This window comes from Macaca mulatta, chromosome 17 (assembly GCF_049350105.2).
Source record: "Macaca mulatta isolate MMU2019108-1 chromosome 17, T2T-MMU8v2.0, whole genome shotgun sequence".
Classification (NCBI taxonomy): Eukaryota; Metazoa; Chordata; class Mammalia; order Primates; family Cercopithecidae; genus Macaca; species Macaca mulatta.
Genome location: NC_133422.1, coordinates 97,485,432 through 97,500,455, shown reverse-complemented (window position 1 = coordinate 97,500,455; position 15,024 = coordinate 97,485,432). Strand labels below are relative to the sequence as shown.

Sequence of the window (15,024 nt, the reverse complement as noted above, 5' to 3'; positions counted from 1 at the left end):
ATATATGCAGAAAACTCCCAGTGACGAGTCATTCTGAGAAATGAGAAAAACCTGAAAAAGTTTTTCTTTCCTCCCGTTGCCTCCAAAAATGTTCTGCTCCAAGTTCCTCCAGAGAAAAGAAGCATGAAGAAACCATTTGAGTTTATTTCTGTGGAAATCACTGTTGACTTTAGAAGGAAGCTGCTAGAGAAGAACGATGGATACAGATGACGTATTTGAAATTAGGAAGAAATAATGTGCAAAGAAAAGCAGCTGCTGTAGTTCAAGGACCGGAGAAGTTTGGTTGACGAGTCAACATAAATGACAGCCTAAAAAACAACACATCTAGGAGTCGTTCAAAGACTGCTGGAGGTTATCTATTTGGATTTTGTTTTTATTGGTGAAGATTTTCAATTTGAAGGCTGAAGGGAAAAGTCAGGAAAGATGGAAATACTAAAGATGCCAAAAAGACAGAGCTGGGAAGGCATGTCTGAAGGCAGACGACCCACGCTTAAGTAATTGGTAGCACTCTCCTCCAATCGTTCCTAACTCGAAGCAACTGGGAGCTTGGGAGTTGTTCTTGGGAGAGGTCTCCGCAGGAGCAGTCTTAAAATAACCTTGTCTGTCCACTCTGAACAAACACTGTGTCAACAACAACCAACCTCTGCAGGCCACTCCTAAAGCTGACCCACCTACACCAGTTCAACTCCAGCCCTGAGCCTCCAAATCCATTTACACAGAAGTCAGCTTCTGACAAGTGAAGTCTCGTTTAAAACCCAAACATAATGGTACAGAGGTTCCCATACACTTAATGCTCACAGGTGGAATGATGGACCCCATTTAGGTTTCCTAATTATTTGCTAAAACCACAGCAAACATATTCAAATATGTTCCAGCAGTGAGGTTCCCTCCTGCTATGCTTTTAAGTGGAACCTGAGGGAAAATGCAAAGCCATGGGCAGCAGAGCTAAACAGTTGTGTAAAACTGCCACTATCGTGGAATAAGGAACATGCACACGTTTCTTCTCAGTTAGGTCTGAATGTCAGAGGGAATGCCTGTTGAGAGTGAGTGCTGATCAACAGAAATCTTTTTCATTTTTTTACATGTGGCCAGGAAGGATCAGACATCGTAAGATAACGAAAACATGAAAAGACAAAGTCTGTGAACACAAGATAATATCCAATGATACTTGAAATATTCAACTAAAAAAGACTAGAAAAGTAAAACATTAAAAAACAAATGTCAAATTTAGCATTTGTACTTTTAAGAACCACACACTAAATACAAAACCCATGCAAATAGTTAATTTTATTATGCCTTCACAACAAATTCATTACAAAAGGCTGTCATACCTAATTATACAGGATACATATTTTTTAATTAGGTTTTCCTTTTTCTTCCCCTTGCACGTCTCAGTTTCCCTCTTTTCTTCCCAAACACAGATCTGGCAGTCACAAGGACTGTCTTCTCTTTCCCTCCGTCATCATCACTAGAGCTGCTGGTGGTCACACCTCCATTCTTCACAGGAGCTTCCTTCACTGAGTTCTGCGAATCTGAAGCACTGATTTTTGGCTCTTTCGCCGCTCTTCTCCTTTGTACATTCATTAAACTTTCAGCATCCTCACTTGAAGATCCATCAGATGATTCTGAGAGGCAGGTCTCCCCCAAAAATCCACCACACGTATTCTTTCCTTTAGAATCTGAAAGCCTCTTTCTTTTCAGGCTTGATGACTCCTCCAATGTATTTGTTATGCCTCTCTTCTGGGTTTTTCCTTTTGCCTCATCAAGTATCTCAAATTCTTTCTCCATAGCAACAGAAACTGCTTCTATTTCACTGGCTACTGCTTCTCTCTCTTTCCTTAGCATACATGTCACAGCTCTGTTTAGTCTCTGGCTCTTAATACGTTTAGCATCTTCTTTCTCCTGTTGTGCTAATCTAAAGAAGGAATCAATTCGGAGCTGTGTCTAAAAAATAACAAAAGAATAGTAACAATAAATCAGACAAGTAAGTCAAGTTTCTGAACCAAATCAACAAGCTCAACCTTGATCACTCACATTGGATTACTATGTCAGAGAATATTAATTCATTATCTCCCAAAACCCACTTCTCTCCCAATGAATTACTGATAGTAATTTTCACTTTCTAAATCATACCTAAAGCACTACTTGTACCATCTCTGTCAACTAAGTCTTTAGTCCACATCTCAAATGAGAAATCTCTTCCTAGATATTCAAAGAGTGTTAAATATTTTTCTGTAGCTAAATGTTTCATCTTCCTCAGGAGGAACACAATTTAATGGGGCCTCTTTCTAAGTCCTACTATATCTTTCTTTTAAAAACATTATCATCATACAATGCCTTTAAGACACAAGTTCACAGTATATATTAGCAACTGTAAGAAATATTCATGCCTTTTATTCAGCAAATTCACTTTTAAGAAGGTACTCTTTACAAATAGCTACATATGGGTAAAGCTATATGCCTAATGTTCAGCATTCTATAAAAACTTGAAAATTAAAGGTCCAACAAGTAGATTGAACTAATTATTTAAATCCCTTTCATATGTAATCTAGTCACCTGGAATTAAGAAAACTACACAATACATAGAAGAAAATATGCTAATAAGTTAGGGGAGGATTAGATATATTAAGTTACACTTAGTATGGTCACAAATAAATGTAGGAAAATTTGTTAACCTAAATGTTAACATCTGTATTAGAGAAGGTAAATAATGAGTAGTTTTAATTCATTTTCTTCTTTTTCTAATTTTGGAACAATAAACACTAAGTTTTACAATGAAAAGGGAGATAAATATTATAACAAAATTTATCTGAAATTAAGAAGTCACCAGACACTAAGCCAAATAGCTTTGCTTTTCGGTTGGTTTATAATGTTTCCAGTAGACAGTCATCCAAAAAACAAAGAGAAACTCGTAGAAATGTTGTCTCAGTCTTGTTCATGCTTTTCAAAATTATCCAAGCCTAATGAAAACGGGTTTAATTTAAATATATTATCTCAAAAGCTACACTCTCATTTCTGCTAAGTGGTTCATTTGTATGTACGTCTTGTGGGTTGTTTCTAGTGTGAGCGAAAGCTTGCTTTGCGTGAGTCGGAACATACTCACAGATAAAGCAAGAAGTAGGTACCTAGAGGAACTGAAGGTCACACAAAAGGGCTCCTTCCCCATAAAAACCTCTCCTACTGATACACAATAATGACTGAACTTCTACCTTTCAAGATTAATTTATAGAATTTAAAAATATTAGTACTTATAAAAACTTAAATGATCAGAATCGCTTTGGATTGAACACTTCCTTTCGTTAAAAAATGAAAGTAACGCCAAAGGGGTAATGTATTTACTCAGAAACACCTTAGTGTGAAATCAATTATTAGACTGGTTTTTTCAAAGAAAAAAAATGAATCTGAAAAGACTCAAAAGTTCAGCCCTAAGAGTGATCATAAGAAATGAAGCCAAAGTCTAATTTTTATTTTTCTATTTTCTTTTCTTCTCTCATCTAAATTATCCTAATTTCAAAATGTCTGCTTTATGTCCTAAAATAAAAGAGTTAACTGGTCTTTAACAGCTGTCAACTACAGCCTACTCTTCATCCTGAACTTAGGAGAAGGGTCCACCGTGATTACCTGCTGGGCATCAAGTTGCTTTAATACAGGAAACAGAGATTCATCTGTCTTCGTTCTGTTCCAGCCGAAATACCGCTGACAAAATATGCAGGCAGTTAAGACTTATAAATATTTTGAAACATATTTAAACAAGTGATAAATAAAAAGGTCCAAAGAACCCATTTTTGATTCCATTCCCCGTATCTCCTAAGATTTTCGTATTTATAAAGATTAGAGTGCTAAAAGAAAGTAGTAACAAAATAAATTACTCCGGCATAATCATCTGGCACTATGTTCTTTTCAATTCTCTAAAATAAAACATACGTAGCTCTCACTGTAGGACATCAAAGACTTGTGACTACGGAAAAAAGGTTAACTGGAATAAAAACAAGTTTCAGATATCCTACCTATTTCTTTGAGAGAAAAAATAAAATGTAGTTAGATTAATTCTAGTGCAAGTTTTGAAACATCTATCCAAATGATTACTTAAATATACACGGAGAGGAAAACCAGTATTAAAAAGGACAAGATTAGTCATCTTTCTTTCTTTCAGAATCAATAATATTTAAGTATGTAGTTGTATCTATGAATGCTTATCACTGCTTATTCAAACTAAGATCCTCTTTAAAACTAAAAAGAGGGGCCAGATGCAGTGGCTGGCACTACTTAGGAGGCTGAGGCAGAAGGATCCTTTGAGCCCAGGAAGTGGTGGCTGCAGTGAGCTATGACTGCACCACCGCACCCCAGGCTGGGTGACAGAGTGATACACTGTTCCTTTAAAACAAACAAACAAACAAACAAAAAACAACAACTAAGGAGAGGGAAAAAGGAGTGAAAAGGAGAACTGGATACTAAGAATATGGGATTAACGGATATTAAGAAAAAATGATCCAAGTTTCTCTTCTGTAAGTTTTAAACCAAACGCATATTTCACAAGGTGTTTCCTTCTCTTTTAAGAAGTAAAGGATATTCTCTAATTTTTTCGAGATCAGGTTTCCCCCACAGAAAGGATCCCTTCGAGTCATCCACCACGGGTTTGAGGTAGGCCTCGGCAACAGCTGGGTTAGGAAAGCCAGGGGTGAGTTGCAATGTCCGTAATTTTTTTTTCACTTTGGTGTCATGAGGATTAGGTCTTATCTTTGGATTTTTTTGAGCTTCATGCCACCATTCTCTGTAAAGGAAACAATTACTTACACAGCAATAAGACATTACAGTTCATGCACTATGGATGAAGAACTAAACTTAGAACATGTAAACTCAAGTTCTAACTCAAATTATATGATATATAGAATATTTTATTAATTTCAGTACGATTAGCCACAATGTATAATGATGGCAAACATTTATGGAAGGCTTCCTCTGTGTTTGGCACTGTGTTAAATATTTCACATGCCCAATCATGACGTAAGCCATGTCCTATTGTTACCCCCACCTCACAGAGGAGGAAACTGAACTCAAAAAGAAGTAACTGGCTCCAGATTTCACAGCTGGAATTGGTACAATCTTCCTCTAGAGCCCACACTCATAATTATACCACAAAAGTTACAACTTCTCTGGGTTTCTTTCTCAGCAGTAAAATTGAAGTAATGTATCTGTGTTATCTACCTCAAATCAAATACAATAATGGATCGAAGAATATTTAATAAAATGTAAATATGCCAAGAAAATGTTAAATTTTAAAAACAGATATATATATTTAATAAAATGTGAATATTTAATAAAAAGCAAATATGCCAAGAAAATGTCAAACTTTAAAAACATATATATCTGTATATATTTTATATATGTATATAAAACAGATCAATATATATAAAAGCAGAGATAATATAACTTTAAAGTACGATTCCAGTTTTGGAAAAAAACACATATATGAGAAAAGTAAACAGACATTTAAAATAAATAACAGTAACAACTATTACTTGGCTGTGTGCTAGGCAATATTCTACACAAGAACACAGCCATTCATTTTCTTCTTTATATTTTATTCATTTTTCATTGTTTTCCATTGTAAGCCTAAATCGGCGGGATAAAGACAGTATCGCACTCTTGGAGCATCCTGCCATCACGAAGGTGGTCCATGTGGCCTCCTCTTGAGCAGGCAGGCTGTGGCTGACCAGTGTGACCCGAGCTGTGCCGGGCCTAGGGGAGGCCCTCGCCACTTCCTGTCCCCTGGACCTCCTGCTCTTGGCTCCAACACGCTGTGAGGAAGCCAAGCTCACAAAGTGTCCATCCAGGTGGAGAGGCCCCGAGGCTGACACCACCACCTCATCAGCCCTGCGAGCCATCTGAAGGGGTCCTAGCCCAGCTGAGCCGTCCTAGCCGACATGGAACAGAGACAAGACACCCCCACGAGGCCTGAGCCAGCTTCAGAGGCACGAGCAAAATCAGCGACGACTGCTGTGTGAAGCCACTAAGGCTGAAGGTAGTTTGTAATGTGGTGACAGTTGACCAGAAACATTTATACAATTAGGAAAAAATAAATGCCATCAAAGTTACTAACATAATCCTCACCAATCCATGTACTCAATGGAACCTGAAAAAAAGCCCGCAGCTGACGCTCCTCCGCTTCACAAGCTTGCTAGCACAGCATTAGGAACCCACTCAGACCTGCTGTCAGGGCCAGGGCCCGCCTCACCGATGCAGGAGTGCCATCTAGTGTACGAAATGACTAATTGCGGTCTTCCTTGTATTACAGCAACAAAATGCAAAAAGGAAAAAATAATTTTTCTTCATTACTTTTACAACACTCTTCCCAGGAGTGCACTGAGAGAATACCGATAATTCTCCTCTACTTTACTTGCAGATTTTCGTTTTTGAAACTGTAATCATGACTGCCAGTTAGAATCAGCGCACTTGTGAGCTCATCAAGCCAAAGCTACGGTTACCCTTTCAAGCAGGAGGGCCTGGCACTTCACATAAAGATGAAAGGAGGAAGGTGTCTGTCTGTCAATCAGCTAAGCTGGGAGAGTGGCGGCAACTGTAATGAAACTGAAGGATTCATGCTCAGTCCAAGGCCTTGGGGTAGGGGAGGGGAACTGCTGTTGCGCCATGCCAGCTATTTTGGGGCTATCCAGAAATTTAGGCGCAGTATTTTCAGATCTTTTTCCCCCAAGAGAATCCATAATTTTTCGTAAAATCTCCCCAAAGGTAAATGTTGGTAGAAAAATTGAAAATTAAAGCTCAAGAGAAGAATACACCATGTCGTCCAAACCAAATGTGACTACAGCTGAATTCAACCAGCAGGCCCAAAGCAGCCCCACTCTAAGAATGAGTCACCAGGCCGGGTGCCCTCAGGAGAGGAGAACAGAAAAGAAAGTGAGGCCACATTCTGATTTTACTGGTTTCCCACCATCCTTCCTGCTTTTTACTATGTATTCATCCTAAATGTCCTGAGCCAGGCAGGGCGAAGGCTGCTACTATCTGGCATCAACGAGCTGAAGGACCAAAGGCAGAAACTGCTCAAATAGAAAACGATTCAGCAGGCAACAAACGAGCAAAAACTGCTGCACAAAGAAAAGTGGAACAGCATAAACAGGTCATTCACTACATCAGAAACGCAAACCGTCTATGAACATTAAAAAATTCACTCTCAGTAGTTATCAAGAAACCGAATGGAAAAGTCAGATACTATTTTCACTTATCCTCAAATAATCGTTAGATAAGAACCCAAAGATTAAGGACACTCAAATCAATGTCTGTTAATACTTTTTTAAAAATAGAAATAACAAAAGACATTTGATTAAATTAGTCCTAATAGACCCAAAAAGAGACTACTTGGAGCCATTAAAAATGATATAAATCTGTATCATCATTGATAATAGGCCCTGTTCTAACACCAAATGGGTTACAGGTAAAATAAAAAGTATAGAGCATCATCCCATTCTGGTAAAAAAATATAATACACACACTCAAATGAGTATACATATATATGCAATGTATATGCTTCCATATGTGTGAAGAGAAGTCTAAAATTACATAAATTGTAAAGTGTAATCATCTTTTTAGTACATATTTATAATTTTCTATGATGCATTTACTTTATTTGTACAATAAAGTTATTTGCAGGTTTTCAAGTTATTTACCTACCATGATGTATGTCTACCTCATAACTCATTCCCAGTATATAAATTTCCTCAACAATAAGAAAATCAGAAAAAGATAAATCAAGACAGTATAAAATACAACACATTGGTAAGTGTGCTATGACTGGAAGACTGCAATCACTACAATAGTTTCACAGTTCATTTCAGTGATTCCAATCACTGACTCTTCAGACCAGAGCATCCCAACATCTTTCAAACACAGGATATGTAACTGGAGAGAACACTCAAGGATCATTAAATCAGCCACCACCAAACAGCATCTCACGACATAGTGATGGTTAAAAGATGCCACCACAATCTTGTGAATATACTAAAAACCAATGAACTGTACACTGAAAATCGGTGAACTATGTGGTATGTGACTATATTTCAATTTTTTAAAAAATATGCCATCAAGGACAAAGAAAAAACTACTTTCCCAGACGTACTCATAACTCCTGCCATCTCAGAATCTTCAAAATGAAAAATGTTCCCCGAGTATAGCACGACTCTGGGTTCTGGATGGAGCAAGACTTCACCACTGAACACGTCACAGGATTCATACGGTGAGAAACAGGACAGGAGTGCTGGATGTAACATTCCTGGCATTATATTTCCAAGTCCCTCCCTGGCTGACCTCTCTCAGGACACCGGACACACCAACAAGTACAATTTCCTTTGCTTCTCCATCACCTCCAAGAATATGGGAATCCTTGAGGGTAAGGCCTATGCCTTACTCGTCTCTCCTCTCCCCAGGGCCAGCACGGTGTCTGACACATCATAGCTGCTCTGTAAATATGTCAGTGAGTGAAAAGGCAACTTCTACATGTGAAATCCACAGGACTGGTTTTGTACCCTTGAACTAGGATAAGCCCAGCACCGCTAAGAACTGACTCTGATTTCATCATCTCTACAAAACAGAAAACAACCGATACTTCCTGCTGCTTTCTCAGTGAACAATGATTTGTGACAGTTCATGCTGTAAAAAATATTTCCATTTGCTTATTTGGGTATTTACACAATTATCTGAATTAAAGAAATAAAAGACCTTACGAGAATTTTAGGAGAGGTTCCAGGCCATGCCCAGGGAATTCATTGAGAATTTCCATGGCGGTTACACAACCCACAGTTGGTATTCCTTCGGTATAATCACTTCCAAGCAAATAGGCCAAATTTATTAACTTATTCCGGTCCAATCCTAAAGAGTAACAGTATTTTTTAATTTTTATTTTATCAAGATTTCTTATATAATATTTATAAACATTTTATTATATAAATCATATATGTGTGTATATCTATATCCAACCACCAAAAATATCTTATTTGAAAATAAATTATTTTATTCAATGGCATTCTGTTAATATTTTTAAAGTTTTATCCATTCTCATAGCTTTAAATACCCTCTATATGCTGACCCCCAAAGTTAGCTGTCTAGCCTGGGTCTCTATGAACCACAGTCACATATATTCAACTATCAATTCAACATCTCCACTGGGTATCCAATGAGCATCTCCAATTTATCATATGCAAACCTGAACACTTCGTTTCTCCTCCTCCACTGTGCTCCTTCCTTGTCTTACTTAAGGCAGGTCCACTCCAGCAGCCACTCAGTATCTGGAATCCTCCTCAGCTTCATTCTTCTCCCGCCCCACATTCAATCTGCCTGCACACCCTAGCACACCAGACCCTGGTGGGTTTTAGCATCTTCCTATTCTCTAACATTAACCCTTGCCATTTCCTCCCTCTGCCTCTCATACTGGCCTCCTTGCTTCCCTAGAACACAGCCCACAAGCTTCTGCCTCAGCCCCTTTCACTCACTAGTCCCAAGGTATCTATCTACAGTGCTTGCTTCCTATTTCCTGCAGGTCCCTGCCCTGAAGTTTCGTGAGTAAATCCTTTCACAATAACTCTCTCTGAAACAGCACCTGCACTCTCAATGCCTGAAGTTCACTCTGTCCTCTCCTTTACTGCTATATTTTTCTATACAGCACATACCACCAACTGTCAAATTATGATTTATGTATCTGCTTATCATCTGTTTCTCCTACTATTTTACTCTCTGCTCTTTCCCCCTTGTTAAGAACAACTGGCATATAGGAGTCACCAAACATATATTTTGCTGGATGAACAGAAGATGATCAATGCCAGAAACCCGAATACAGGCCCAGGTGCAGGAGTGACTCCCCCTGCTTCCCCTCTCCACCATCTTTGGTTCACTCTGGAGATCTCGGATAACTAGTCAAAGTTTAACTAAGTCAGATGATTAACTACCTAAATATACTAGGACTTGAATTCCTTAATTCAAATGTTTAAAATCCTATTCCTCTATATAAGCCAAAGATCACTTATATGAAAATTTGCACAGACCTACGATTTCCATCAATGCATCAAACTAGTTCCTTGGAAAGAAAAAGATTCCTAGGACAAATTCTGAAGGTAAGTGTCAGAAAGTAATCAAAAAGACTCTGAAGTCTTACCTAATTGATTGTGAAAGTCCACATATTGATAATATTCAACAAACTTGTTTTTATTAAAAAAGTTTTTATAGACATGCCGTGCTCCAAACAGCCAGATATCACTGTCATCAGTGATGGTTCCGGAAGTCTGATCGGTCAGGTCCAGGATGGCGCACTGCGCCTCTGCTTCCATGGGAGCCTGGATGTAGGGAATGCCGAACAGGCGCAGGAGTTCCTGCAGAGTGAGGGGTACACAGTGACCCCAGGGAAGGGCATCGCCAGGCCCTGAGCACCAGGAGGCGCAGTGCATACCCTCTTCATGCAGTGCATTCCCCCGGGGTCTGAGGAAGGTGGTAAAGGAAGCCCAAGCTGCCTGCACCCACCTGGCTTTCCAGGAACATCTGTCCGGTGACAGTAGCAGCGATTCGTTCTTGCTGCTGTTTTTCAGCTTTCAGTGAATTCTGTTGTGCTAAGAGGTTGCTCTCCAGAGTTTCTAACTCCTCCTATAAAATGTGTTTTCATTTACAGATTTATATTAATAATCCAAATGAGTCCATTTGTTACAGAAAGCCTGTATTTAGTCTGACTGAAATTACCAATAAGCTCTTTCTCCTTAGGAAGTACTCCACTGGATTGCTAACCAAGACTCTGTAATATCTTTAGAGATCCCTCACTAAACCACACGGAAAACGGAGTCTATTCCAGCCAGTAACCTACACAAAAACGAAGCCATCAGCAACCACAAGATGTACTGCAAATAGCTAATAAATACTCATCCAGCAACTCCTTAAAACTCAAAACCTACTTAACCCGGCTTCCTCAGCAAGAAGTGAAAACACAATGTTACAGTATTACCAAATTAATATCTTGCCATTCATGGAGTGAATCTTCCGCATCCTTCTCAGCTTCCTGTGGCTCACCATCCACGTCCTCCCTCTCAGGGTTGTCCCTCAGGAGGCTCTCGGGCTCAGCAGGGGCTTCTTCCTCCCTAGTTCCTATCAGTTCCTCTTCGCCTTGTTCTGAGGGAGGTTTGGACGTTTCATGCAATTCTGCTTGAAGTTCCTCATCACTAATCACACTTTGCACTTCAATGAAACTTCCTGTACCAAAATTAAAAGGTCACTTCATCTACAACCAAAACATTAAAATGATCCTGCAATCATCAAGAGCTTTCTGGAGGAAACTGAAAAATGCTACACCCTAAAAAGGAAAGATAAGACTATAACAGAATACATGTAATAGTAGCATTATTATTAAATAAGTGTAATCACAAATGCCTGTAACTTCAAGCCTTTTCAATTAGGTAAACTGGCATTGTCTTTGAAAGTAGAAAACTCTCTTAAGATGTGTATATTCGCTTTATATAAATATGTTCTAAGTTAACTGACATTGTTTTAAAAATTCAAAAAGGAGAATTATCAAAGTATATAAATAATCAAGGAAGTTGCTCAATGTTTTTATGCTATTCACACAGCACAGAATAAAGCTGTGACTTAGAAATAGTTCTTTCTCTTCCACTTCCCTTCTCTCCTCTCTTACTATCTTTCCTTCTCCTTAAAATATATTTATTGGTTCCCTTCCTTCCCTGCAGGTGGAGAGGGCTGGCAAGGCCTGTCCAGTTGGGTTTAAGGAGACAATTGGAACAGAAGAGGGGGGGGTCTCAGGACCTGGGTGCTGGCACCAAGGACATAGCTGAAGCAAAGAGGACAGCAGGGCCAAGGAGGAGGCCAGTGGGAAGGGGAGAGGGTTACATATCAAGGGAGAATAAGCAGATGTAAATATATTGAGGATAAGGGGAGCAATGTTTCTCATTGTTAGGGATACTACAAAGAAGCAGGAGGCTAGATTCCCCATGGAATTGCAGATATCAGTATAAACTCATGGATTTTAGTACAGATAGATATAAAAATAAATACAGATGTGTGTGTGCATGTATATGTATACATAAATATACTTCCTGGCTTTGTTGCTGAAAGGGCCTGAGACAGTTACACCTCAGGATCCATAAGCACACTCACATCCAGCTTGCGGTGTCTAAACCCCATGCTCCACCAAAAGGAACCAGAGCTCCCTGGTGAAATGGCTGGTTCCAGGACTAGGGCAGAGTAAGTACAAGATATGCCTGGAACAGCGTGGCCAGAAAGTAAGGAAAAGCTCAAAATATAATGAAAAAACTGCTAAAAGCCATTTGAAGGAGTCCCCACTGGCCAAAGCTGTGACAATTTGAGCAACAAAGTAAATTATGACAGTATTGGATTATAACTCACTGAATAAAATAGGAATACAGGAGTCTACACTGATTAAAAATAATTTTAAAAAATGGGGAGAAGAAAAAGATCTTCCTCATAGGAGGATGTCAAGTAATAATATGTAAGGAATGACGGAGTTAGAAAACCATCATTTGGCAACCAACGTAGTAACAAATTATTCCGGTAAACATCAATGGATGCTAACAAGTGGATGAAAGTTTGTTCAGGAACAGCATATTTATATAGCTCCAAAAATTCCTTTCCCACAAAATACTTATTAATTACAAAAGGGAAATAGTAACTTTTGAATGAAGAAAACTAGCAGATACCAGGAACAAATTGTGTGTGTGTGTATGTGTGTTTGTGTGTGTGTGTGTGTGTGTGGTTGACTCTCATTATTCAAAGCGGCTATCATCTATGAAGTCTCTGTGAACACTCAATTAGCCAATACTGAGTCACTGCCCCTAAACAGATATATGTGCATATTCACACATACACATATATAACATATATATGAACATATTTCATAGATATTATCTTAAATCCTAAAAAACCACCATCTTAGTAGATTCATTTTATAAATAAGAAACAAAGTTCAAGAAGCAAATTAGGGACCTGCCTGAGGCTGCCACACTAACAGGTGCCAGAATAGCGATTCAAATCTGGTCCAACTGGCCTGGGGCCGGAGCTTCTTGCTCTCTCTCCATTGCATAATCCCCTACTGTCCCCACCCTCTGGTCATCTCAGAGCACGGGAACAAGGCAGAGTGTCACCTTGCTTAACCTCAGCAGAGCACAGTGTAGCAACTCAAGCTTTTCCCCAGCTCTGCAAATGTCCACAAATGACCACAAAGACATTGCAGTGAGTACTGATTTTTGGAGTTACAAATAAATTTTAGTGAGCAGGCAATTTTGCAAATATGGAATATATGAATAATGAGAATCAACAGTATACATATGTATACAGATTTGGAGATATGTGATATACATATAGAGGGCCACAGAGAGACCAAGAGAAATTATAAGCTAATGTGGTATCATGCTAGCCACTGAGGTACTGGATGAAGGAACCGGTATTTTATAATATTTTATAATATTCTTCCAACTTTTTAAAGTTCATAATTATTTCAAAATAAAAAGTTTTTAAAAACTAGAGGGAAACTCAACTTTACCTTCCCCAACTAGGGCATGTCATGCCTTTAAAAATGATAACAAAAAGCAGAGCAACATGGAAGGTCAAGATTCATGACCAGCTGTGTGTCCCTGGGAAAGTCATTTCACCTTTCTTTCTGCATCTCTTGTTCCTTATCTGTAAAAAGTAAAAACAGGACTACACAAAAGGATCTCTCAGTTCCTACAGAGGTGAAATCCTACCATTCTAAATTTCTACAAAAGCACAGACACGTACCATCAGATTCACTTTCTTCTGAGTCAATTTCCATTGGTTCCGCGGCCTTCGGAATGGAAATCAAATCCTGGCCTGCAGATTCAGTGGTCTGCTGTTCTTGGATGGTGTCCAGAAAATTCTCATGCTCTTTAGTATTAAACGACACCACATTTTCTACATTACCTACTGCCTCTGAAGGGACACTTACTGTGCTACTCGTTTCTTGCAAACTGACAGGGCCAATGAGTTCAGAAGCAGAATTTGGTTTACATTTTGTTTCATCATCACTTGAAAGAACATAGGAATCGAATTTACTCTCATATGGGCAAAGTTCTTTCTGTTGCTCAAGCACTTCAGCATGTGTTTCATTCTTTGACACAGAATTTGTACAAGTTGGAGGTGCCGGCGTCACTTCCCTTCCACTCGGGAGTCCAAGTGCGTCACTATGTCTAACCACTGCACTCTCCAGAGGCAGTCGATCTTTTCTGTCCTTAACCATAGACTCATCACTTATTGGAAAGGCTTCAGTCCCCACGTGAACAAGTGACATTTGTTCTTTTGGAACTGAGTCTGTGGGCTCTCTCCCCTCATTAGTGCTGGCTCCATGCTCCTCTGCAGAGCTGGCACTGGATGACACGAGTGTTGCGGTAAACGGCATTCCTTTTCCATCTCTCACTTTAAGTCCTTCATTACTGTTCTCGGTGGAGCCGTTTATATGCATTTCTTCTGCTCCTGGCCCTCCCATCTGCACATCATCTCCAGCACACACTTTCACATCTTCGTCATCATCAAGAGCTCTCTGAATAGCTGAAAGAGTCCGGGGTGATATGGAGCCTTCGTCTACAGCAGCAGGTGCATTCCTCTCATGGGACTGCCTTCGATTCTCACTGTCCAGCTCCTCTTCTGAGCTACTTCCCATCAGGGCAGTTTGCATGGCTAGTAAAGTTCTTGGAGAAGGAGGGGTAGCATCGGGCTCTTTCTCCGTCTTCAGTTTTTCACATGGAGATGGCTTCACGTCAAAAGACATGCTGTGCATTTTGCTGGAAGAAGGAAGAGACTCTGAATCCACTTCTGCAACTGTCTTAGCTTGAATACCTTAAGAAGAATTAAAACACTTCTCACCATGCAGTTTTACAGTGTGACAATACACTTCTAGCAAGATGAATAAGAGAACACTGGTTCTCATAAATAAGTATATACATTTTCATTTAATCAGCAACTAGAAGTTAATTCATTAGCTAATTTTAAAGT

At 39.2% G+C, this 15,024-nt stretch overlaps 1 protein-coding gene across 1 annotated transcript in view; it reads right to left on the bottom strand.

Moving 5' to 3' along the window:
• Window positions 1-1,269: 1,269 nt before the first annotated feature.
• Window positions 1,270-15,024, bottom strand: part of ERCC5 (ERCC excision repair 5, endonuclease) — a 28,290-nt gene continuing 14,535 nt past the window's right edge. The window contains exons 8-15 of the mRNA XM_001096257.5: window positions 13,795-14,868; window positions 10,994-11,238; window positions 10,522-10,641; window positions 10,160-10,373; window positions 8,736-8,880; window positions 4,571-4,771; window positions 3,622-3,706; window positions 1,270-1,944 (exon numbers count right to left, since the gene is read on the bottom strand). Coding sequence (XP_001096257.5) covers window positions 1,360-1,944; window positions 3,622-3,706; window positions 4,571-4,771; window positions 8,736-8,880; window positions 10,160-10,373; window positions 10,522-10,641; window positions 10,994-11,238; window positions 13,795-14,868 — 2,669 coding nt within the window. The 3' untranslated portion in view covers window positions 1,270-1,359. The remainder of the gene's footprint in view (window positions 1,945-3,621; window positions 3,707-4,570; window positions 4,772-8,735; window positions 8,881-10,159; window positions 10,374-10,521; window positions 10,642-10,993; window positions 11,239-13,794; window positions 14,869-15,024) is intronic.